Consider the following 24,760-nt stretch of genomic DNA (forward strand, 5'->3'; position numbering starts at 1 on the left):
TGTTCTGAGGTTTTGTCAACCTCGCGTGGCGGCTGCGGACTGTGTACAGCGCTGCCACGGTTGTGGGGGAGCCGTTCCACTGGCCGGGGGGCTTCGGCGGGACTGGTGGCGGGTGGCGAAGGGGATTACAGGGGGCACGATCTGGCAGGCTGGGTCCACGCGGCCGGCGCCATTTTGTACGCCGCGACTGTTGCAGGTCCGCGGCATGCGCATGCGCGGGCATGGACCCGGCAATTCTCCACCCATCCGCAAGTAAAGCCAGGGGTTTTACGTGGCGCGGCTGCTAGCCCCCTGCCGGGCGGTGCATCGGTGCGGGGGTGCCGCTGACTTTTTCGTCATAAGACTAGACACATGCTCCGGACATGGCCTCAAAATCGGAGAATCCAGTCCAGCATCTCCAACACTGCAGAGGTCCCTCTGTACCATACTGAACTGTCAGCCTTGGCCTGGCTTCCCAAGTCTCTGGAGTGGGGCTTGAACCCACCGCCTGCTGTCTAGAGGTGTAAGTGCTACAAGCTGACTGGTATGGAGTAAATTTGGTATTGTCTTTTCCCCAATCCAGGTGAGGTGTGTGTCACCTCTTTGGGTTGTGGTATTGTTTAAAATAATTGATCCCATTCTTGTATTTGTGAGAACTTTTCAAAAGACATCACACTCCAACTGTGCAACATCTGGAACCTATTTTGTTTCAATATTTTGCCCAGTTATAATGAAGTAAATTCTGCCAAAGAATCTTGGAAGGAAAGGAGAATTACTGCCATGTCGACCCCCTCCACAATGGAGGGGAGGTTAAATATCTTTTCCCTAAAAGCACAATGAAGTTCTGTCTATATTGTTCATCAACGGTGAGAATGTTTGTTCCCTATGTATAAACTTATAGGGCGCGATTGAATGGATCTTGCCGTGCCCCACTCAGTGTTGCGACGAGGCCGTTAGATCCTCTCGCGAGATTTACGACGCTCCGAACACCTCGTGAGATCTAGCGAGATCTCACAAGGTGTCGCGATCTGGATCTCACCCGATCCTCCCGAGGCCCGGGAATGAACGTCCGCACCTGGGAGACCTCGCCATAGCGCTGTTTAGCACTGGTCCACACAAACGTGAACCAGGCATAACAGCACTTGGGAGGGTTTCTCAGGCCCCTGGGTGGTCGGGCTTTGGGCAGGGTGATACCCTGGCACTCCCACTGCCAGCTGGGCAACTTGGCAGTGCCAGCCTGACACCTTGGCAGTTCCACCCTGGGTTCCCTGCCTTTTTGAAGTGGGGTGAGGCTCGAGGATCCCCATGAGGCAAGTTAGGGCAGGGGGGGGGGGGGGTCCAGAGTCCGTGATGGATGTCCGAGGGGGTCCAGATATTGTGGTGGCTCAGCTCCTCCATGCAGGAAATGAGGTAAGTGCGGCCTGGACGGGGTATTCCTCATGGAGTCCCGTTAGATTGCGGGGTCCTTCTCTGCGTCCTGTATACGTCCAAAACGGGATTCAGTTTTTGGGTATTAAATCATGCCAGTATTGTGTGTGTGTGTGTACACAGACAGGATGAACCCCGAGCCTTTGAATCCTTCTGGATTGTTCCTTAAATAGCTTGAAATTGTCTTGAATGGGGAAGTGTGCAAAATTATACTGCAAAGAAATATTTCTCAAGCAATCGAATAAAGCAAATCCTGACACTTGGGTGGGTCTGGAATGTTTTCAGAGTCATGGCAAAATTTCAGCTCTCAAGAATGAGAATGCGTCAAGGTTTTGATTTAGTATAGAGAACGGGGGAGTATTTGCTGCTTTCACACATTCTCTGAATTCTAATTTACAATAATCGGATTTGAATTATGGCCAAAAGTATTTGATTTATTGGGCCCGCCGAGAGTCTTGGGGGTTTATCTTTTTACAGGCACCTTACACAGTCTGACATTACTGTTCATTAAAATGATATTCCCTTTTAAAACAGGTTCTCCCAGGACGTTGACATCCTCCTGCCGCATAGTTATCAGGAGAGCACTGGGGAAGTTTCGTCTTCATCTGATCCAGACGCTGCCTATACCAGACACGGTAAAAATCTTCCTGTTACACGAAGACTCCTGAGGGAGGAGCACATCTCACAGCCCTGCATGATTTCTGTTCGACGAAAGCCTCACTATATCTCCCTGCCAGTGGAGTATCGCTGGAAGATCTAGCTTCTGTCACAAAGAACTGTTGCTACCTATCTTGGATAGTGAGTTTTTCCTTTCCTCGTCCTTTGCACTCCACATAATTCCTGCATAAAAGACTCACCCATGAATAAAATTCACGTTCCTTGGGGTCCCGTTTGCAAAATGCAAAAAGAAAGAAACTGTCCTCAATTTCAAAATTATCTTTGCATTTAAAAAAAAAACTGCATGCCGGTCATATATGATGAGTAACTTCCACCACCTCCTGGTGAATTGAAGGCTAAAATCTAATCTCAGGGGTCAGATGGTAGGTCTCTTCAACTGGATTACCCACTTTCTCATGTTGCCAGAGTTTAGGAACTTCTGTACATTTCAGTTGCTTCATACACTTGGCTGAACAGTTAGGGAGGATGCAGGAGACATTTTCACCTGACTAATGTTGGCCAGTTGCAGGGTTGGATTAACCCCAGTTCACTTCAAACCATTTCCTGAAGATTTAAAATGTTGTGCCTTTCGTTGATGAGCTGAAATCTGACTGCTCCCCAGAGCATGGGCTGGATTCTCTGTTTCAGGGACTATATCCCCACGCCATCGTGAAAACTGTGGTCTTTTACGCCAGGAAAATTGGCGTCAAAAGGCCACAGATTCACCGTCTTGCAGGGGGCTAGCAGGCAGCTGTCGTGGAGCTCGCAGCTCCAGCTGTCGATACGGCCCTCCGCACTTCCGGGTCAGAGGCTCCACATGTGCACGGTGGCAGCCTCCAGTGGCTCCATGGTGGACTCAGCCGCGGACCTGGACTGCCGAAATAGTGCCCCCGATCGACCGCTCGCCCAACCTGGACCGCCCGTACACATCGCCCCCTGTCCCGAATGAGGCCCCCCCCTGCCCTCTGATCGGCTCTCCCCTGACTGTGGCGACCGCGGACTGAGTCCGCAGCCGCCTCGCGAGTTTCCCGAATGGCAGGACCACATTAGAAACACGCCGTTGGGAATTCAGCCGGTCAGGGACGGAGAATAGCAGGGCGGGCCTCAGGCAATGGACTGAGGCGGTGGATACCTGGCGCGGTGTACTCCCTGGCGCGGTGTACTCCCTGAGCACGCCGCTTTTGGGGGGGTGCCGAATACCGGAACCGATGCCAGTCCTGATTTCGTGCGGAAAAACAGATTTTCCACCCCATTGCCGAACACGATTTTGGCATCGGGGTGCAGAGAATCCAGTCCCATATTCCAAAGTCACACTATTGAGGGATACTCCAGCAGTCCAATCATGAAATGGTGCTTAGCAGTGTGCAACTTAATGGCTCACAGGAGGAGGGGCTCCACAAATATCCCCAGCCTCCGTGTTGGAGGAGCCAAGCAGATCAGTGCCAAAGTCAAGGGGGCGAATTCTCCGCCCCCCAGCCGTGTGTATCTCGGCAGCGTGCCGTCGCTGGCAGTGGGATATTCCGTTCCCACCGCTGGCTAATGGGATTTCTCATTGTAGGCACCCCATGCCGCCGGGAAAACTGCAGGCAGGGGTGCGCTGCCGGTGGAAGGGAGAATCCCACCGGCGGAGAATTCACCCCAAGGCTGAGGCATTCGCAAAGTCTTCAGCAAGAAGTGCCGAGTGGGAGATCCAGCTCAGCCTCCCCTGGAGGTCCCCAGCATCACGGTTATAGAAACTGGGCAGCATGGACAAGCTGGGCCGAAAAGCCTGTTTCCATGCTGTAAACATTTATGACCCTGGCACTCCACGTGATATTAAGAAATGGCTGAAGGCACTGGATACTGTAAAGGCTATGGGCCCTGACAATATTCCAGCAATAGAATTATAGAATCCCTACAATACAGAAGGAAGCCATTTGGCCAATCGAGTCTGCATCGACCCTCTGAAGGGGCAACTCACCCAGACCGATGCACCGCCCTATCCCCATAACCCACCTAACCTTTTTGGACACTGAAGTGCAACTTAGCTTGGCCAGTCCACCTAACCTGCACATCTTTAGACAGTGGGAGGAAGCCAGAGCACCTGGAGGAAACCCACGCAGACACGGGGAGAACGTGCAAACTCCACACAGACAGTCACCCAAGGTTGGAATCTAACCCAGGTCCCTGGTGCTGTGAGGCAGCAGTACTAATCACTTTGCCACTGTGATTCCCATAGTACTGCAGATTTGTGCTCCAGAACTTTCCAACCTCTAGCCAAGCTGTTCCAGTGCAGCGATAACACTGGCATCTAACCGGTAATGTGGAAAATTGCTGAGGTATGTCCCGTACACAAAATGCAGGATAATTTACCCCGGCCAATTCTGCCCCATTAATCTACTCTTGATACTATTTTAGGTTGAAACAATTAAACTAAATTAAACAATCTAAGGGACAAATCAAGAGAGCCGCTCCTTAAAGGGACACTGCACCAAACATAAAACTAATTGAAAAGGAAACGTAAAACATCAAACCAAAATATGATTAAAGGGGTTGTTTAAATCCCCCCAATCCCCTGCAGTGCCACTAGGCATAGATGGCCTCGACGGTGCCGGCAGACATTTCATGCTCCCTCTCAGGGACACCCAGCCTCGAATATAGCCACGGTAGAGGGGCAGACAGTCAAGCTGGACGACCTCCTCAGTCACTTCCTGGACTTGTTGATGGCAAGTCTCATCAGGCCCAGGAACAGGTTCATGAGGACATCTTCCCCGTCTCTCTCTGCACTGGGTACCTGTACATCTGGGGCGGGATTCTCCGACCCCCCACCGGGTCGGAAAATCGCCGGGGGGTGGCGTGAATCCCGCCCCCGCCGGCTGCCGAATTCTCCGGCGCCGGGGATTTGGCGGGGGGGGAAATCGCGCCGGTCGGCGGCCGCTAGCAGCGGCCCCCCTGCCGATTCTCTGGCCCACGATGGGCCGAGTGGCTGCCCGTTTTCTGCCAGTCCCGCCGGAGTATATTACACCAGGTATTTGCCGGCGGGACCTGGCTGCACGGGCAGTCTCAAAGGGGCGCGGGGGGATCTGGCCCCGGGAGGTGCCCCCATGGTGGCCCCGCGGACGGGCCTGTGCCGTGGGGGCACTCTATTCTTGCGCGTCAGCCGCTGTGGTCCTCTGCGATGGGCGACGTGGTGATGAACCCCCCCCCCCTGCGCATGCGCTGGGATGACGCCAGCACACGCTGGCGCTCCTGTGTATGCGGCAACTCGCGCCGGCCGGCGGAGGCCCTTCAGCGCCGGGTGGCGTAGCGCCAAGCCCCTTCCCCGCCGGCCAGCGCGGTGAAAACCACTCCGGCACCAGCCTCGCCGCTGAAGGCCCGACGCCGGAGTGGTTCACGCCACTCCTCGGCGCCTGAGTTGCCCGCCCCGCCGATTCCCGCAGAATCCCGCCCCAGGAGTGTGGGGCTGAAGTGCAAACAAAACTAATAAAAGGTTTATTAAATAACTGAAAAGGGAGTGCACATATGCACACGTGGTCCACGGACTCCACAAGGCCACAGAAAATGCAGGCATCTTTGGAGTCCTTGAACCAACCCATCCTATGGTTGTATGGGACTGCTGCGTACAACACCCTCCACCCAAGGTCCCCGAGCGTAAGGGGAGGTCTCACACGTAGACTGACCACCACCAGGAACCTCCACCGCCAGGAGGCTTTGCCCTTGATCATCAAGTGATGAAAGGGATCATTGACAGTGCGCTCAGTTTGTGTTCCGCCAGGGTCACTCAGCTCTTGATGATTGTTGGAGGTCAATCATCTCAGTCCCAGGACATCAGTGCAGGAGTTCCTCAGGGCAGTGTCCTAAGCCCAACCAACTTCAGCTGCTTCATCAATGACCTCCCATCATAAGGTCAGAAGTGGGGATGTTTGCGGATGACTGCACAATGTTCAGCACCATTTGCGACTCCTCAGATACTGAAGCAGCCTATGTCCAAATGCAGCAAAACCTGGACAATATCCAGGCTTGGGCTGATAGATGTCAAGTAACATTCTTGCCACACACAATGGCTGTCTCCTACAAGAGAGAATCTAACCATCGCCCCTTGACATTCTATGCCATTACCTTAGCCAAATCCCCCACATCCTACGGTTTCTACTGACCAGAAACTGAACTGGACTAGCCATATATATACTGAGGCTACAAGAACAGGTCAGAATCTGGGGACTTTGCTGCGAGTAACTCACCTCCTGACCACCTGTTCACCATCTACAAGGGTCAAGTCAGGAGGGTGACGGAATACTCTCCATTTTCCTGGATCAGTGCAGTTCCAACAACACTCAAGAAGCTCAATACCATCCTGGATAAAGCAGGCCGCTTGGTTGGCACCCCATCCACCACCCTAAACATTCACTCTTTCCACTACAGTTGCATCAATGTGTACCATCTACAAGATGCACTGCAGTAACTCATCAAGGCTTCTCTTGCAGCACCGTCCAAGCCCACGACCACTACCACCTTTATAAGGGCAGCAGATACATGGGAATACCACCACCTTCATGTTCCTCTTAGAGCCACTCACCACCCTGACTTTGAACCACATAATCGCCCATTCAGCAACATCCTAGAACTCCCTCCCTAACAGCACTGTGGGTGTACCTACACTATAGGGACTGCAGCGGTTGAAGAAGGCAGGTCACCATCATCTTCTCAAGGACAATTAGGGATGGGCAACAAATGCTGGCCTAACCAGCAAAGCTCACATCCCCCGAATTAAAAAGTTTTGCATATGAGTCACTATCAAAGTTAAATCATAATAGAGTACGATAAGAATGGAAAATGGAAATGAGTGCAGAGCTGAGTGTAAGATTCTTATCCCTTTTAAAGATGAAACTGTTCCATTCCAATTCACAAAAGCATTGTTAGAACTGCACTGGGGCAGTGTATTGCTGTTTCCCCCTTTGGCTCTCAGACTATTTACCTGTCACGATGCACAGTGAGGCGAGGTGCTCCCAGATCAGCTTGCATGGCTCAGGAATACAAAATGATAGTTTACAGTGACAGGAATCTGAGATTTGTACTGTGTTTTGGGCAGCTTTTGTTGTAGACTGTTGGCTGGCTGATAGGACCACAGCTGGTAGGGAAGTTAATCTCAACCATCCAGACTATGATCAGATCCAGCTTTCAGATTTTTGTGATAAAGATAACAGGCCCCTCGAGCCTCATTTAATAAGATCTTGGGCGTAATTCTCCCAAAACATTTCTAAGTGTGGTCTCTGGCAGGAAATGAGGAGCGATTCCTGGCGGGTGTGGTCCAGCACGATCCTGGGGCGTCATTCTCCGACCCCCCGCCGGGTCGGAGAATGGCCGTTGGCCGCCGTGAATCCCGCCCCCGCCCCCGCCGAAGTCTCCGAAGGGAGAAAAGTCGGCGGGGCGTTAATGGCGCCGCTGCCGCGGAGAATGTCACGGGCCTGCGCAAGGCAGCCGATTTTCGGCCTGCCGATATTCTCCCTTCCGGATGGGCCGAAGTCCCGTCGACGTGATGACCGTTCACGTCGACGTCAATCAAACCTCCTTTTCATCGGCGTGACCCGGTGCTCCAGGCTCACGCCGACCAGCGAGGAGGTGAGTGACGGCCTGGGGGGTTGGCTCTGGGCAGGAAATGGCGTGGCCGCAGACTGATTGCCTGAGAAGAGGTGTGTCTCGGCTTGTGTGTGTGTGCGGCGGGGGGGGGGGGGGGTGGTTAGAGTAGGCTGGGCTCCGGGGGAGTGCCGGGAGGGGGTCCGTGCCGGGGTGGAGGTTGTGGAGGGGGTCCGTGCCGGGGTGGAGGTTGGGGGTTGTGGAGGGGGTCCGTGCCGGGGTGGAGGTTGGGGGTTGTGGAGGGGGTCCGTGCCGGGGTGGAGGTTGGGGGTTGTGGAGGGGGTCCGTGCCGGGGTGGAGGTTGGGGGGGGGGGGTCCGTGCTGGGGTGGAGGTTGGGGGTTGTGGAGGGGGTCCGTGCCGGGGTGGAGGTTGTGGAGGGGGTCCGTGCCGGGGTGGAGGTTGGGGGTTGTGGAGGGGGTCCGTGCCGGGGTGGAGGTTGGGGGGGGGGGTCCGTGCCGGGGTGGAGGTTGGGGGTTGTGGAGGGGGTCCGTGCCGGGGTGGAGGTTGGGGGGGGGGGGTCCGTGCCGGGGTGGAGGTTGGGGGTTGTGGAGGGGGTCCGTGCCGGGGTGGAGGTTGGGGGGGGGGGGTCCGTGCTGGGGTGGAGGTTGGGGGTTGTGGAGGGGGTCCGTGCCGGGGTGGAGGTTGTGGAGGGGGTCCGTGCCGGGGTGGAGGTTGGGGGTTGTGGAGGGGGTCCGTGCCGGGGTGGAGGTTGGGGGTTGTGGAGGGGGTCCGTGCCGGGGTGGAGGTTGGGGGGGGGGGGTCCGTGCTGGGGTGGAGGTTGGGGGTTGTGGAGGGGGTCCGTGCCGGGGTGGAGGTTGTGGAGGGGGTCCGTGCCGGGGTGGAGGTTGGGGGTTGTGGAGGGGGTCCGTGCCGGGGTGGAGGTTGGGGGTTGTGGAGGGGGTCCGTGCCGGGGTGGAGGTTGGGGGGGGGGGGGTCCGTGCTGGGGTGGAGGTTGGGGGTTGTGGAGGGGGTCCGTGCCGGGGTGGAGGTTGTGGAGGGGGTCCGTGCCGGGGTGGAGGTTGGGGGTTGTGGAGGGGGTCCGTGCCGGGGTGGAGGTTGGGGGGGGGGGTCCGTGCCGGGGTGGAGGTTGGGGGTTGTGGAGGGGGTCCGTGCCGGGGTGGAGGTTGGGGGGGGGGGGTCCGTGCTGGGGTGGAGGTTGGGGGTTGGGGAGGGGGTCCGTGCCGGGGTGGAGGTTGGGGGGGGGTCCGTGCTGGGGTGGAGGTTGGGGCGGGGGGGGGTCCGTGCCGGGGTGGGTGATGGGAGGGCAAATGAGTTGGTCCACCTGGCCAGGTGCCAGCCTCCAACAGTTGGACCCATGCGGTCCATGCCACCTGGCTGGGGGGAGGAGGGGATATGGGCAATGATGACATGTCGTCGTTCCCCTCCCCCCCACCAGGTCGTCATGTTTTCAGATCATCCAGCGATGTTGGCCGCCGTGGTGGCAGCCGCTCATGTCTATGTTGCCCTGGATGAGGAGGAGGAGGAGGAGGAGGAGGAGGAGGAGCGTGCCAGAGAGGCGGCGCAGGCTGCCGCAGAGGGGCAGGCGGCAGCCGCCCAGGCTGGAGGGACACCTGACCGACAGGACGAGGAGGGGGAGGAGGACGTCGCGGCCCCACGGCAACGGAGGCACCCGAGGGCGCCCCGTGTGTACCGGCCCCGGCAGTCATACCAGGACCTCACGGACCGGGAATGCAGGAGGAGACTCCGGATGAGCCGGGAAACCGTGGCACACATCTGCCACCTGCTGGCACACCTGTCACCGCGTGGCACTGGCGGGGGACACCCTCTCCCCGTGTCCGTCAAGGTTACGGTGGCCCTGAACTTTTATGCAACGGGGTCATTCCAGGCACCGAGTGGGGACCTGTCCGGCATATCGCAGACATCGGTGCATCGGTGCATCCGGGCAGTGACAGATGCCCTTTATGCCATGGCGCACCGCTACATCCGCTTCCCCGTGGACCGGGCCAGCCAAGATGCCCGGGCCGTGGGCTTCTCTGCCATTGCCGGGTTCCCCATGGTCCAGGGCGCGATCGATGGGATGCACGTCGCCGTGCGGCCACCTGCAGATAACAGGGCCGTGTTCACTAATAGGAAGGGGACCTATTCGATGAACGTACAGGTGGTCTGCGACCACCGCATGATGATCCTGCACGTCTGCGCCCGTTACCCAGGCAGTGTACACGACTCATTCGTGTTGTCGCGGTCATCCATCCCCGGCATGTACGAGGGACGCCATCCCCGGCTGAGGGGCTGGTTGCTGGGCGACAGGGGCTACCCATTGCGATCGTGGCTGATGACGCCTATACGGAGGCCACGCAATGAGGCGGAGAACCGCTACAATGATGCCCATGTAGCGACAAGGGGAGTGATCGAGAGGTGCTTTGGCGTGCTGAAGATGCGTTTCAGGTGCCTGGACCTCTCTGGGGGCGCCCTCCAGTATCGGTCAGATAGGGTCGGCCGCATCATTGTGGTGTGCTGCGTCCTGCACAACATAGCCCAGCAGAGGGGCGATGTGCCGCAGGCAGAGGAGGGCGGAGTGGAGGAGCAGCAGGAAGAGGCCCAGTCCTCCCCAGATGAGGGGGATGGGGGCAATGGTCAGGGCAGACGGGGTAGACACAGACGGGTGGCTGTCCACCGTTACCGGCTGGCCCAGCGGGCACGGGACAGACTGATAGACGCCCGCTTCACTGACTAGATGGGCGTGGGAATCGGGTAGTATGGCCACAGACCGCACACCATGACAACAGCCGACCACCCACACCCCCCACCCATCCATCCACCCAGCACCATCACCCCCCTCCCCAACCCCACACACCCCACCCGCATGCACACCACCCCCCCACTCCCAATTGCCGATCCACCGGCGGCACAACGGGCCGGGCTCACCCAGTTGCGGGTGGACGCGTGTCTATCGCAGGCCATGGAGAATGATGACAGCCCGCCTCCGATGAGCTCCTGGCTCTACATCGTTGGACTATGTCTGACCCATGGCCACAGTACCACCATCCACCCGGACCATCCCTGCATGCGGCTGTGATACTGCAGCGCACGGTCCCGTCCTCTGCCCGGGGGATGTTGATGGCGGCCCAGGGGGAAGGGGGCAGACTCACCTGGGGCTGAGGTAAGACCACCCCTCACACACACACTTGCGCTCAACGTACATGACACCCCCGCACACTTTGGACAGAGCATAAAGGCAGCTTCGGTAGGTGTAACATTGACTTTAATAACCAAAGGAGTTCATGCACGTGCCCTAGCGCCTAAAACTCATCTGTGCCCTGCACCCGTGCCAACTTACTCAGTGTCTAATTGTTTGGCCTTACGGGCCCTTTGACTACGTCTACGTGGTTCCCCAGACGGTACAGCAGAACTGGAGGTGGACTCCTGTGATTCCTGCCCTCTGACACTGGATCCCTTTGGCGGCCGTTTCCTGGGGCGTCCTGGCCTAGATGGGCCAGGCTGCGGCCCGGGCGACTGGGATGGCGAGCTGCCAGCCTGTCCTGCCCGTTGCCCACCCGATGCACCTGGGACGGAAGGGGGGGAGTCCGAGGTGTCGCGGTGTACCGGGACCTCCCCTACAGAGGGAGCCGGGATGGACCACACCACCTCCTCCTCCCTCGGGGTGCCCGATGGCCCCCAGGCCTCTACATGGGTGGGGGATGCGAACGGACTGGCCATCCGACGCGCCCCCGACATCTGGCGCTGCCAGTCCTGGAGGCCCGTGCTGGTATCGACAGGGGTCTGCAGGTTTGCAGCCATGGAGCCCAGGGGGTTGTCGAACCCTGTCTGCGACAGTGCGACGCCAGCTCGCACATGGCCACTGGCGCCGATGCCCTCAGCGATGGCCTGCTGAGACTGGGCCATGGCCTGCAGAGACTGGGCCATGGCCTGCAGAGACTGGGCTATGGCCTGCTGAGACTGGGCCATGGCCTGCTGAGACTGGGCTATGGCGTTGAGCGCCTCTGCCATCTGGCGCTGGCACTGGCTCATGGCCTCCTGTGAGAGGGCAGCCATTTCCTGGGCCACAGACGCCGCCTGCACGGAAGGCCCCAGGCCTCGCAAACCGTTCCCCATGTCTGACACCGTCGCACCCATTGCCTCCACCGCGGACGCCACCCGTGCGGTGTCAGCCTGGGTGGCACGCATGACCGGGACCACTCCCAGCTCCTGGACGCGGGTGGACTCCTCCACCTGCGACCGCAGCCGCCGCAAGCCACCCGTCACCCTATTCGCTCGTCTCCGTGTCGGTGGTTGCATCGGATCTATGTGTGGGTGTGGTAACTGCAGGAACCCGGGATCCATCTGGGCGGCAGATGTTCGCTTGGCCTGGGCTGCCCTCCGACCGCCCGGTCCCTCTGCTGCTCCTACCTCCACCTGCTGTACCGGGACGGCTGTGTTGTGCGCACCAGTGAGTGTACCAGACGCCTCATCACTAAAGTGCCCAACCGTGGTGAGTGTTTCTGCGATGGTGGAGGGTGTTGGTGACAGCAGTGGCGTTGTGTCGTGCTCTTCGTCCCACTCTGAGTCCATGGCACTTTGGGGTGGGGGTTCGTCTCCACCCATCCACTCTGAGTCACTGTCCGGTATTTCGTCTTCCCGGGTAGGGGTGTCCTGGGTAGTGCTGTCCCGGGTAGTGCTGTCCCGGGTAGGGGTGTCCTGGGTAGTGGTGTCCCGGGTAGGGGTGTCCTGGATAGTGGTGTCCTGGGTAGTGGTGTCCTGGCTCGGATGTGACGGGGGCCTGTGGCTGCCCCCCTCATCGCTGGGTGGTCGCTCCCGCACGTGACGGGGGTGTCGTCTCCCTGTTGCTCCAGGTCTCTCCGTCTCCCGTGGTCTCCGAGGGGCATCCTGCGGGCGTCGCATGCTGGAGGGTTCGGGTCTCTCCGTCTCCCGTGGTCTCCGAGGGGCATCCTGCGGGCGTCGCATGCTGGAGGGTTCGGGTCTCTCCGTCTCCCGTGGTCTCCGAGGGGCATCCTGCGGGCGTCGCATGCTGGAGGGTTCGGGTCTCTCCGTCTCCCGTGGTCTCCGAGGGGCATCCTGCGGGCGTCGCATGCTGGAGGGTTCGGGTCTCTCCGTCTCCCGTGGTCTCCGAGGGGCATCCTGCGGGCGGTCTGCATCTGCGGGGATGGGTGCCTGGACGTTTGGTCCTGCGATACACAATGAAGCATGCATGGTTAGACATCAGGCAGTGATCAGGTGATACGGGAGAGGGGGATATAGGGGAGGGGGGATATGGGGACGGGCTGTTGGTGGCTCACTTGCTCGTGGGGCCCCGACCTCTGCATCAGCAACCTCCCGGTCGTCAGGTCCGCCAGCCAGTTCCAGGGCCCTTTCCTCGTGTACGGTCAGTGGCCTCTCATCAGCGGGCCCTCCTCCAGTCCTCACATGCTCCCTATTGTTGTGTGCGCGCTTCTCCTGGGGGGGGGGGGGGGGGGGGTGGTGGCAGGGGTAAAAGGCAACAGTGTTAGGCAGGTATATGAATGCACGCCATCGGTTGCGCGTGCATTGCAGAGGTTAAGGTTAGGGCTGGATTCACTTGGGGATATGGGGGATATGGGGGAGGGGGGATATGGGGGAGGGGGGGATATGGGGGAGGGGGGATATGGGGGATATGGGGGAGGGGGGATATGGGGGATATGGGGGAGGGGGGATATGGGGGAGGGGGGAATATGGGGGATATGTGGGAGGGGGGATATGGGGGAGGGGGGATATGGGGGAGGGGGGATATGGGGGATATGGGGGAGGGGGGATATGGGGGATATGTGGGAGGGGGGATATGGGGGAGGGGGGATATGGGGGATATGGGGGAGGGGGGATATGGGGGAGGGGGGAATATGGGGGATATGGGGGAGGGGGGATATGGGGGAGGGGGGGATATGGGGGAGGGGGGATATGGGGGATATGGGGGAGGGGGGATATGGGGGATATGGGGGAGGGGGGATATGGGGGAGGGGGGAATATGGGGGATATGTGGGAGGGGGGATATGGGGGAGGGGGGATATGGGGGAGGGGGGATATGGGGGATATGGGGGAGGGGGGATATGGGGGATATGTGGGAGGGGGGATATGGGGGAGGGGGGATATGGGGGATATGGGGGAGGGGGGATATGGGGGAGGGGGGATATGGGGGAGGGGGGAATATGGGGGATATGGGGGAGGGGGGATATGGGGGAGGGGGGGATATGGGGGAGGGGGGATATGGGGGATATGGGGGAGGGGGGATATGGGGGAGGGTGGATATGTGGGAGGGGGGGATATGGGGGAGGGGGGATATGGGGGAGGGGGGATATGGGGATATGGGGGAGGGGGGAATATGGGGGATATGGGGGAGGGGGGGATATGGGGGAGGGGGGAATATGGGGGATATGGGGGAGGGGGGATATGGGGGATATGGGGGAGGGGGGGATTTGGGGGAGAGGGGATATGGGGGATATGGGGGACGCTCACCCTGCCTGCTCTGACGAGGTCGTTCACCTTCTTGTGGCACTGGGTGCCTGTCCGTGGTGTCAGGGCCACAGCGGTGACGGCCTCTGCCACCTCCCTCCACAGACGCCGGCTGTGGCGTGGGGCAACTCTGCGGCCGTGCCCGGGATACAGGGCGTCCCTCCTCTGCTCCACCGCATCCAGGAGCGCCTCCACATCGCGTGACTCGAACCTCGGGGCTGAGCGACGGCCAGCCATCAAGTCGGGTGTTGCGGTCGGCTGTTCCGGTCGGGTGGGGGGGGAGCTGCGCGGCCTTATGAGCCGTCACGCCGTGCAGCGCGTATGACGCTGCACGGCGTGAACCACTGCGCAAGCGCGGATCCCGTTACGTCGCTGCTAGCCCATTTCGGGCCGCAGACTATCGGCCCATTTTTATGACGTGACGCAAGTGGGATTTGCGCCGTTTTTTGCGCCGATCGGCGGAGTTTCCGCCGATAACGGAGAATTTCGCCCCAGATTACAATCCACCCACACTTTGAAATTGTTTTGGAGTTTGGGGTGAACTCCACTGTGATTGAAGAACATGGGACCTGAGGACGCCTTAGGTATGGCTCCTCAGAATAATGCTCCAGCAGCCCCCCCCTCCCTCCACCGCTACCTTCTCGCTGGCAAAGACACCCCCACACCTTTCACCGGCAATAGACACTGCCCCAATCACCAGAACCAGCACCTACTTTAATACTCCGGGCCCCCTGCATGGTTATCAGCTCAGGGACGAGATTCTCTGACCCCACGCCGGGTCGGAGAATCGCCGGGGGCTGGCGTGAATCCCGCCCCCGCCAGTTGCCGAAGTCTCCGGCACCGGAGATTCGGCGGGGGCAGGAATCGCGTCGCGCCGGTTGGCGGGCCCCCCCGCGCGATTCTCCGGCCCGTATGGGCCGAAGTCCCGCCGCTAAAATGCCTGTCCCGCCGGCGTAAATTAAACCACCTACCTTAACGGCGGGACAAGGCGGCGCGGGCGGGCACCGGGGTCCTGGGGGGGTTGCGGTGCGATCTGGCCCCGGGGGGTGCCCCCACGGTGGCCTGTCCCGCGATCGGGGCCCACCGATCCGCGGGCGGGCCTGTGCCATGGGGGCACTCTTTCCCTTCCGCCTCCGCCACGGTCTCCACCATGGCGGAGGCAGAAGAGACTCCCTTCACTGCGCATGCGCGGGAATGCCGTCAGTGGCCGCTGACGCCCCCGTGCATGCGCCGCCCGGAGATGTCATTTCCGCGCCAGCTGGCGGGGCACCAAAGGCCTTTTCCGCCAGCTGGCGGGGCAGAAATTCGTCCGGCGCCGACCTAGCCCCTTAAGGTTGGGGCTCGGCCCCCAAAGATGCGGAGCATTCCGCACCTTTGGGGTGGCGCGATGCTCGTCTGATTTGCGCCGTTTTGGCTGCCAGTCGGCGGACATCGCGCCGTTTCCGGAGAATTTCGCCCCTGGTCTCTGTTTACGGGGCCAGTATTGATTTGCGCCGGTTTCGCGTTGTACCAGCAGATGGGGAATTACAGGAGCCTGGAGAATCCGGTTTAAGCAGATCCAGCATATTTAAATAGTGATTTAACTATGCTAATCAGGGTTTGAACCAGATCATGCCAGCTTGAGCAGGCCAGGAGCATTGGAAAGTGTTTGGCGCCTCATGCAAATCCTGTTTTGGGCCTCTCTCGGAATTTCCTGACATAGCGGGATTTGCTCCGGGCACAATGCCCCTTGAGAATCACCACCACCCCCCCGCCGCCCCATATCTGAACTTCCACATCAATATCTACTTTCTCACATTTTCCTCAGTTAATTTCCCCTATACCCAGAAATCTATTGATCTCTGTCTTGAAGACACTCAGTAACTGAACATTCACAGATCTCTGGGTTAGAGAATTCCAATGATTCACAACCATCTGAGTGAAGAGATTTCTCCTCATCTCTGTTCAAAATGGCCGACCACCTATCCTGAGACTGACTATTGACTCTCCAGCCAGGGGAACAGCCTTTCACTGAAAAACCTCTCGTTCTTCTAACTTCCGGAGACTGTCCGGCCAATCTTCTCATTCTCCTGTAACAGGAGTCAGCCCTCTAACTAATCAGTTGGATTAGGTTATCAAGGGAAATAAAGCTAAGGTAAGGAAATTGAACTGGGATACAGATCTGCAGTCATCTGACTGAATTGTGGAAAAAGTTGAAGGGGCTGCTCCTATATACAAAGAAAGCTTCCTGATCTGCTGAACTACTCAACTCCCACATCACAATCCTCTTTCAGGTACCATGCCCTCAGAGGGTTTTGGCGACCATTGATTGGTCCATGATTAGGCTTGGTAAAGTAGTGCCATGGTTTGCTGTCACCCTCTGCAGTCTGGCTGACCAGGAATCTGCCACTCTTACCACTTGCCACAGGCATTTGCTGGATGGATTTACAGACTGAGAATCAACCTGTTTAGCTGCATTACGAACACAACTACCATGGCCATCTAGCCCCAGAGTGGGACTCAAACCCAGAGCTTCTGGCGCAGAGGCAGGTGTTTGAGGACAGCATATTATGAAGAAAGAGGTAGTCAGACTTGGGCATTTACTTAGAGCTAGTCTATTTATACCATGGACAACATGTACAAGGTGGGTTACAGAGTAGCCACATCTCCTCTGAGAGCTGCCCGCCTGCTGTACAGTCTCCAGCACATGGTTACTGATGTCACAGGTGCATCATTGTCTGCATCAATCATTGACATATTTATTCTATTAACCCTTATCACAAGACCGTCACCCCCTTCATCCACCTTGCTTCAAAGGCAACTGAGTGTGTTTGTGCAGAGGGGGCAGGGGCCGGGGAAAGTACTTGCCAGCTTTTAGTGTTCCCAGTGGAACTCAATTGTGTGTGATCCACGTTCCTGTTGGGGAGGCACTGTTTGTTCCGAGATTCAAGACATGTGAATAGGCCACTCTGCTGCCGTGAATTGGAAACATCCCAATGTTGTGCTGACGGCGCAATCGGTGGGCCAGAATTCACGCTAAAAAGCTTGTTGATAAACTGGAGCGGCTTATAAGCGCCAGAGGGGTGTGTTTAAATCACATACTGCAGTAATGGTGTTCTGAGCCAGGCCAGTCTGATTCCGAGGGGATACCCCGATTGTACGGACTTGACACCAAGTCATTCCCTGCTTCGCCCCCCAGCCCAAGCAACCACCCCCCAGCAAGCCCAACAGATTTTGAAAGTTTTTTCACCCTCTCACTCCTCCTCAACAGCTGCGCCGCCCAGGCCCTGCTCGTAAATATTTGCACCAATTTGCGCCTGTGTTACTTCTCCCTGAGAAGGGTGGAGCATCGCAGAGGGGCGGAGGATACTTGTGTGCAACCCGTTAATGAGATTTAAATCCATTCAAATGGCATTTTGCATGGGTCAGTCGGCGTGGGGTACAAACTTCACTAATGCCACCAGGGAGGACTGGAGCATGGCAGCGGATTGGCGCTGGGCGGAACTTGCAATTTTTCCATTACTTGCTATTCTTTGCGTGTTCGCAATTCTAGCTGCCGACGTCAGGAAGCGGAGAATTCAGCTCCATGGGCGAGATTCTCCAACCCCCCGCCGGGTCAGAGAATCGCCGGAGGGCGGCATGTATCCCACCCCCGCCAGCCGCCGAATCTCCGGCACCGGAAATTCGGCGGGGGCGGGAATCGCGCCGCGCCAGTCGGCGGGCCCCCCCTGGCGATTCTCCGGCGCGATGGGCCTAAGTCCCGCTGCTGTCATGCCAGCCCCGCCGGCGTGAATCAAACCACCTACCTTACCGGCGGGACTGGCGGCGCGGATGGGCTCCGGGTCCTGGGGGGGGGGGGCGCAGGTCGATCTGACCCCGGGGGCGTGCCCCCACGGTGGCCTGGCCCGCGATCAGGGCCCACCAATCCGCGGGCGGGCCTGTGACGTGGGGGCACTCTTTTCCTTCCACCTCGGCCATAGCCTCCGCGATGGCCGATGCGGAAGTGACACCCCTCCCCTGCGCATGCGCGGGGATGACGTCAGCAGCCGCTGACACCCCCGCGCATGCACGGACTTCCGCCGGCCGGCGCAGTCCCTTCGGCCCCGGCTGGCGTGGTGCCAAAGGCCTTTCCCACCGGCCGGTGTCGCGCCAACCACTTCGGCGGGGGCCTAGCCCCTCAAGGTGAAGGCTTGGCCCCTAAAGGTGCGGAGAAATCCGCAACTTTGGGGCGGCCTGACGCCGGAGTGGTTCCCGCCACTTCATCCCGCCGGGACCCCCCCGCCCCGCCGGGTGGGGGAGAATCCCAACCCATGTGTTTGGCATAACGGGTGGGATTCTCCGGTCCCCCAGCCACGGGTTTCTCGGCAGTGTGCCTTTCACTGGCGTTGCAATTCTATACTGCTGTCGCTTGTTAATGGCATTTCCCATTGAAGCCACCCCGTACCGCCGGGAACCCTGTGGGTGGGGGTGCGCTGCTGGCTGGAAAAGTGAATCGCAACAACTGGAGAATTCCAGCCAAAATATTTTGGTGAAGCCATCATCTTTAAATTTAACTTTGGTGTTTCATTCAACTACTGCTATAGTTGTATTTGTGTTTGCGAGAGTTGTGTTCTTATGAATAACATATCCATTGGGGCTAGAAACCTATTCTGCTTGATACCATTAAATAAGTTAGAGCTGAATATTGGGTACTGTGTATAATGGACAACTGATTGAAAACCACCCATTCTACATTACCGCCTGTGATGAAATTCTATCACTTGATTTTTATCCGTACTCCACCCTCTTGATCCATAGCGACTCTTAAATGCCCTCTGTGGCAAATTGACTCTGGTCAGGTTGTTGCCATGGAGAATGCACCAAGCACCAAAAGTGTGGGGTCAATAGTTCCCTGGTGCATTATCCATGGCAACGCCTCGATCAATCAGAGACGACTTGCTAACCAATCAGCACCCTTATCTCGTGCAGTGTAAATTGTTGCTCCCTTTGAAATTTGGCATTCTTGCATCTCTCCTAATGAGTGCAAGATGAAAAGCTTTGATTGGGTGTATCTTTCTTCAGCAAAGTCTGAAGTATGGGTTAAAGAAATAAACTCAGTCGCCCAATGAATGAGAAATGAGTATTTTTCATTGGGTTGCTCCCATTGATGGTGTATTACAACACAGTGTAGATCATGGGTTCCCATCTTTCCAGCGTGTGGCTAATCGATCATTTCTCCATAAACTGCATGGTGGAAAAAAAGACTTGTGTGTTGTAACCTTCAATCCCATATTCAATTTTGTGCATTTAAAAGCACTTTATGTTTGTTATTAGTGTTGTTTTGACATGGTCAAATGAACCAAGTTGATGTATCATGCCAGTTGGTATCTCTGTGCTGATTCAATTGCTCATTAATTTATTAAAAACTGTAACAACACAAAAAGTAAACTTTTTGTTCTTTATTTCTGTCCAGACGTAAGGTCCAGGCATGGAGCCTGGCTTCTCGTCTGGTTAAATGAAATTTTAAGCTGGTCTTGCTTATTGACGAATGCACCAACAAAGCTAATTTTCTGGGCATGGTGCCATTCAAGGCAAGGTGGCACCTCTAACCCTCCAATATCAGCACCCTGCAGTGAGAGATGAGTCTTTGTGCTGAGCCTCATGATTTCCTATCACTTCAAAGGCTAATTGACACAACTTAGTATCTATATAATCTAAGTTGAAAGGCAGAGCACCCTTTCTTAATCTGTCAGGAGTTTAAATTGACCTCTGTACCCACCTGGAGCCTCTCGGCCAGTTTGCAATGGGTTTGTGCACAAACGTCTGATTCTTCCTGGTGCTGAGAGAGTGCTGCACCTTGTGAGGTGCTGTCCTGTGGGTGAGATGGCCCCATATGCCCTCTCAGACAGATGTAAAAAATTACCCATTGCCACCATTTTTAAGAAGAGCTGGGGTAGGGTTAACCCCGGGTCCTGGCCAATATTTATTCCTCAATCAATGTCACAAACACAGATGACCTGGTCATCATTTCATTGCTGTTTGTGGGAACTTGCTGTATACAAATTGGGCTGCCGTGATGCCTAGATTGCAACAGTGACTACATTGCAAAAAGTACTTCATTGGCTTTAAAAAGCACTCTGGGAGGATCCGTGATCATGAAAGGTGCTATACAAATGCACCTTTTTGGGTTTTTTCGTTTTGAACTGCAGTGAGAAGTAGCCTACCTGCAGACTGTGCGATAGCATTTCTCCATTTTACCACATCAGAATTAGGTCAAGTAACATAATTTAATCTTTAAGGTCAGCCATGATCTCATTAAATGGCGGAGCAGGCTCGAGGGGCCAGATGGCCTACTCCTGTTCCTAGTTCTTATGTTCTTATGTAAGGTTATTTTTAAAAAACCTTTTAGGGGTTTGTGTACTTTTCTTTAACTTCAAATATTTGGCCAGTTTTTGATCGTTTACCAGGTTGGAATGATGTGATAACTCCAAAACTGTTCTTGGTCTCTGAGGCGTGTCTAAACTCTCTCATTGTCTCTGGAAAATAGTTTAAATAATTGGTTCTGGAAACCTGCGAGCCCCAGACTCTATAAGAGGATGTAAGATCATATCCTCGGATACCCATCACCCTGGGGTTTGTGGATTCAGCAGGACGGCACCTCATTATCATGGGATCTGCTGGGCAAGAACGTCCCCAACATGAGGAGTATCTTCCACACTCTCCTTGCAATCAGAAAAGCTGGTAATTGGCCAAAATCTGTGGAGACATACTCAGATCCTGGGGCGGAATTCTCCCCCAACGGCGCGATGTCCGCCGACTGGCGCCAAAAACGGCGCCAATCAGACGGGCATTGCGCCGGCCCAAAGATGCGGAACGCTCCGCATCTTTGGGGGCCGAGCCCCAACATTGAGGGGCTAGGCCGGCGCTGGAGGGATTTCCTGGCGGAAATGGCGTTTGTTGCCCCGCCAGCTGGTGGAAATGGCGTTTGTTGCCCCGCCAGCTGGCGCGGAAATGCAGCGCATGCGCGGGAGCGTCAGCGGCCGCCGACAGTTTCCCCCGCATGCGCAGTGGGGAGAGTCTCTTCCGCCTCCGCCATGGTGGAGGCCGTGGCGGAGACGGAATGGAAAGAGTGCCCCCACGGCACAGGCCCGCCCGCAGATCGGTGGGCCCCGATCGCGGGCCAGGCCACCGTGAGGGCACCCCCCGGGGTCAGACCGCTCCGCGCCCCCCCCAGGACCCCGGAGCCCGCCCACGCCGCCTGGTCTCGCCGGTAAATACCAGCTTTGATTTACGCCGGTGGGACAGGCAATTTCTGGGCGGGACTTCGGCCCATCCGGGCCGGAGAATTGAGCGGGGGGTCCCGCCAACCGGCGCGGCCCGATTCCCGCCCCCGCCCAATCTCCGGTACCGGAGACTTGGGCGGGGGCGGGATTCACGGCGGCCAACGGCCATTCTCCGACCCGGCGGGGGGTCGGAGAATGACGCCCCTGATCTCTAAAGAAAGGCCTTCCAATTTTATTATTAAAAGGAAAATTACCAACTTGTGGCTTGGTCATAGGGAATTTAAATATTGCTGGGAAAAAAAAGACTCATGCTGAAGTTTTTTGTCTTCCACCCATCAGGACGGATGCAAGAATACCAGGGGCGGGATTCTCTGATTTCCCATTGAAGCCACCCCACGTTGCGGGGAAACCTGCGGGCGGGGGTGCATTGCCAGTGGGAAAAGACAATCCCAATGGGCCCAAACTTCATACGGCCAAGACAATTTACAAAGAGATGCTGTATGAATTGTTCTAGTCATTTGAAATTTGGTATTCTTCCATTTGTCCTGATGAGTGCAAGATGTAAAACTTCAGCAACACGTCTCTCTTTTCAGCAAATATCAAATTCTAGTTTCAGCAAATATCAAATTCTAGGGGCAGTAGTCAGCTCTGGCTGGACATGCCCTTGAGTGGTTATCTCATGACCTCCTACTTCTAAACGCCCCAGAGCCGCACTTTTGCCATTGGTTAGATAGCATGTTCGTACTCGGTGGTCCCTCATCTTCCTACAGCCAATTGGAAAACAAATAGACTTTTTAGCCACCTGATTGGATAACATATGATGGTCAGTTGTACAGCCTTTTTCATCTAATATTCTACAGAAGTGTTCAAAGAAAATTTTTTTAAACCACAATTTTTTTTAAATGTCCCTATGATCTTTGCTTGAGGTATTGTGTTCTGTGTTGGCAATCCTATGTCATTGAGAACCCATGCCACCTTTACTTAGCATTGACTGATGGAATCCATTTGCACCCACATGTCAACAGGAAAGCTTCCAATCTCATGGCATAGTGGCTTCCAGAAATCCACTGGGTCCCTTTGTATCCAGTGTAGCAGGAGTTGCCACCCTTAGTTGTCACTGACCTGATAAAGGGGTGGGTGGATGTGCGGCCCCTTACAGGACTGGAACCCTTGGAAGATTTCTGGATGTGAGAATACACAGTTGGAAAGCATACATTGGCAAAAGAAAAATAATAGAATTTAGTTGCAACAAGGAGCTGGATTCCAGAGCTCTTGGAATGCAGAGGGATCTGGGTGTGCTAGTGCATGAATCACAAAAGATTTGTATGCAGGTACAGCAAGATAGGTACACTATCATGGACAGTGTTGATCTCCTTATGTAAGGAAGAGTATAAGTCGCATTGGAAGCAGTTTAGAGACGGTTTACCAGGCTAATACCTGGAATGGGTGGGTTGCCTTATGAGGAAAGGTTTGACAGATTGGGCCTATACCTACTGGAATTTAGAAGAATGAGAGGTGATTTGATTGAAACCTTTAAAATCCTGAGGGGTATTGATGTGGTGGATATGGAGAGGATGTTTCCTCTTGTGGGAGAATTTGGAAATTGAGGTCACTGTTTAAAAATAAGGGGTTGCCTATTTAAGATGGAGATGAGAAGAAACCTCTCAGAGGGACATGAGTCTCTGAAACTCTCTTCCTGAAAAGGCAGTGGAAGCAGAGTCTTTGAACATCTTTAAGGCAGAGCTTGATTGATTCTTGATTAACAAGGGGTGAAAGGTTACCGGGGGTATGCAGGAATAGGGTTGAGGTCACAGTCAGATCAGCCATGACCATATTGAATAGTGGAGTAGGGTTGAGGGGCCAAATGGCCTATTCCTGGTCCTAAGTCTCACATTCTTTGATTGTTGCCATGATGTGGAGATGCCGGCGTTGGACTGGGGTGAGCACAGTAAGAAGCCTTACAACACCAGGTTAAAGTCCAACAGGTTTGTTTCAAACACTAGCTTTCGGAGCACTGCTCCTTTCTCAGGTGAATTGAGAGGTATGTTCCAGAAACATATATATAGACAAAGTCAAAGATGCAAGACGATACTTTGAATGTGAGCATTTGCAGGTAATTAAGTCTTTACAGCTCCAGAGATGGGGTAACCCCAGGTTAAAAAGGTGTGAATTGTATCAAGCCAGGACAGTTGGTAGGATTTCGCCAGCCCAGGCCAGATGGTGGGGGATGAATGTAATGCGACATGAATCCCAGGTCCCGGTTGAGGCCATACTCGTGTGCGGAACTTGGCTATAAGTTTCTGCTCGGCGATTCTGTGTTGCCGTGCGTCCTGAAGGCCGCCTTGGAGAACGCTTACCCGAAGATCAGAGGCTGAATGCCCTTGACTGCTGAAGTGTTCCCCGACTGGAAGGGAACATTCCTGCCTGGAGATTGTCGCACGATGTCCGTTCATTCGTTGTCGCAGCGTCTGCATGGTCTCGCCAATGTACCACGCTGTGACTTTGTCTATATATATGTTTCTGGAACCTACCTCTTCATTCACCTGAGGAAGGAGCAGTGCTCCGACAGATAGTGATTTGAAACAAACCTGTTGGACTTTAACCTGGTGTTGTAAGACTTGTTTGATTGTTGATTGTAATGCAGCAGGAACTGGTGACTTGGAGCTCGGCTTTTCAACTGGAATCAGCCCACTGAATAATAATAAAATTCACGTCAGTGGCTAGCCAAGGACTGAAGGTTTAGCTTAACTTCACAACATTAAAGAACAAAGCTCTCAAAATACCCTACCTATAATTCTTGTGGAAGCACCTGAGAACAAGGGTAAACGCCAATGTTATGTTTGAGGAGTATCAGAACATGGCTAAGTATGTTAATGGTTTCTAAGTTACTCACTTCGTTTTGTTCAAGTGTAATAGTCTGTGGGAGCCCCTGAGATCTTCAATGGTTATTAAAATAATTAATCCTATTTCAGTGCTTTTGTAGAGTTACAGGACCTGATCGTGGAAAGCTCCCATTTCAAGGAAACTAAAACTCAACATAGAAATTATTCCTTTCATTATTTGAAGCTAATTTAATGAAACCATCTGAGTTGCTTAGGTATGTTACCCCTGGTAATATACAGTAGTTATATGATATCACTGCTGGGCTTGTTCAATGTAGAAAACCCCATGCTTTATTTGATTGTTTACTCAAAAATCACAAAGATCTGATTGATTTAACAAATAGATTAACCCTACTCAGCCGTATTAAATGACAAAGGGTCACCTGGACTCAAAACGTTAGCTCTTTTCTCTCCTTACAGATGCTGCCAGACCTGTTGAGATTTTCCAGCATTTTCTCTTTTGGAAATGATTAAATACATCGGTTCTTGAAATTTGTTAATATTGCACCTATTTTACA

The 24,760-nt window shown here is 55.5% G+C and overlaps 1 protein-coding gene across 1 annotated transcript in view; it reads left to right on the forward strand.

Annotated features, from left to right (window-relative positions):
- The window catches only part of LOC140407074 (ankyrin repeat and SOCS box protein 1-like), a 91,490-nt gene extending 84,133 nt beyond the window's left edge, over positions 1–7,357 (forward strand). Inside the window, exon 7 of the mRNA XM_072494822.1 lies at positions 1,942–7,357. Coding sequence (XP_072350923.1) covers positions 1,942–2,075 — 134 coding nt within the window. The 3' untranslated portion in view covers positions 2,076–7,357. The remainder of the gene's footprint in view (positions 1–1,941) is intronic.
- The last annotated feature ends 17,403 nt before the right edge of the window (positions 7,358–24,760 follow it).

This window comes from Scyliorhinus torazame, chromosome 2 (genome assembly GCF_047496885.1).
Source record: "Scyliorhinus torazame isolate Kashiwa2021f chromosome 2, sScyTor2.1, whole genome shotgun sequence".
NCBI lineage: Eukaryota > Metazoa > Chordata > Chondrichthyes > Carcharhiniformes > Scyliorhinidae > Scyliorhinus > Scyliorhinus torazame.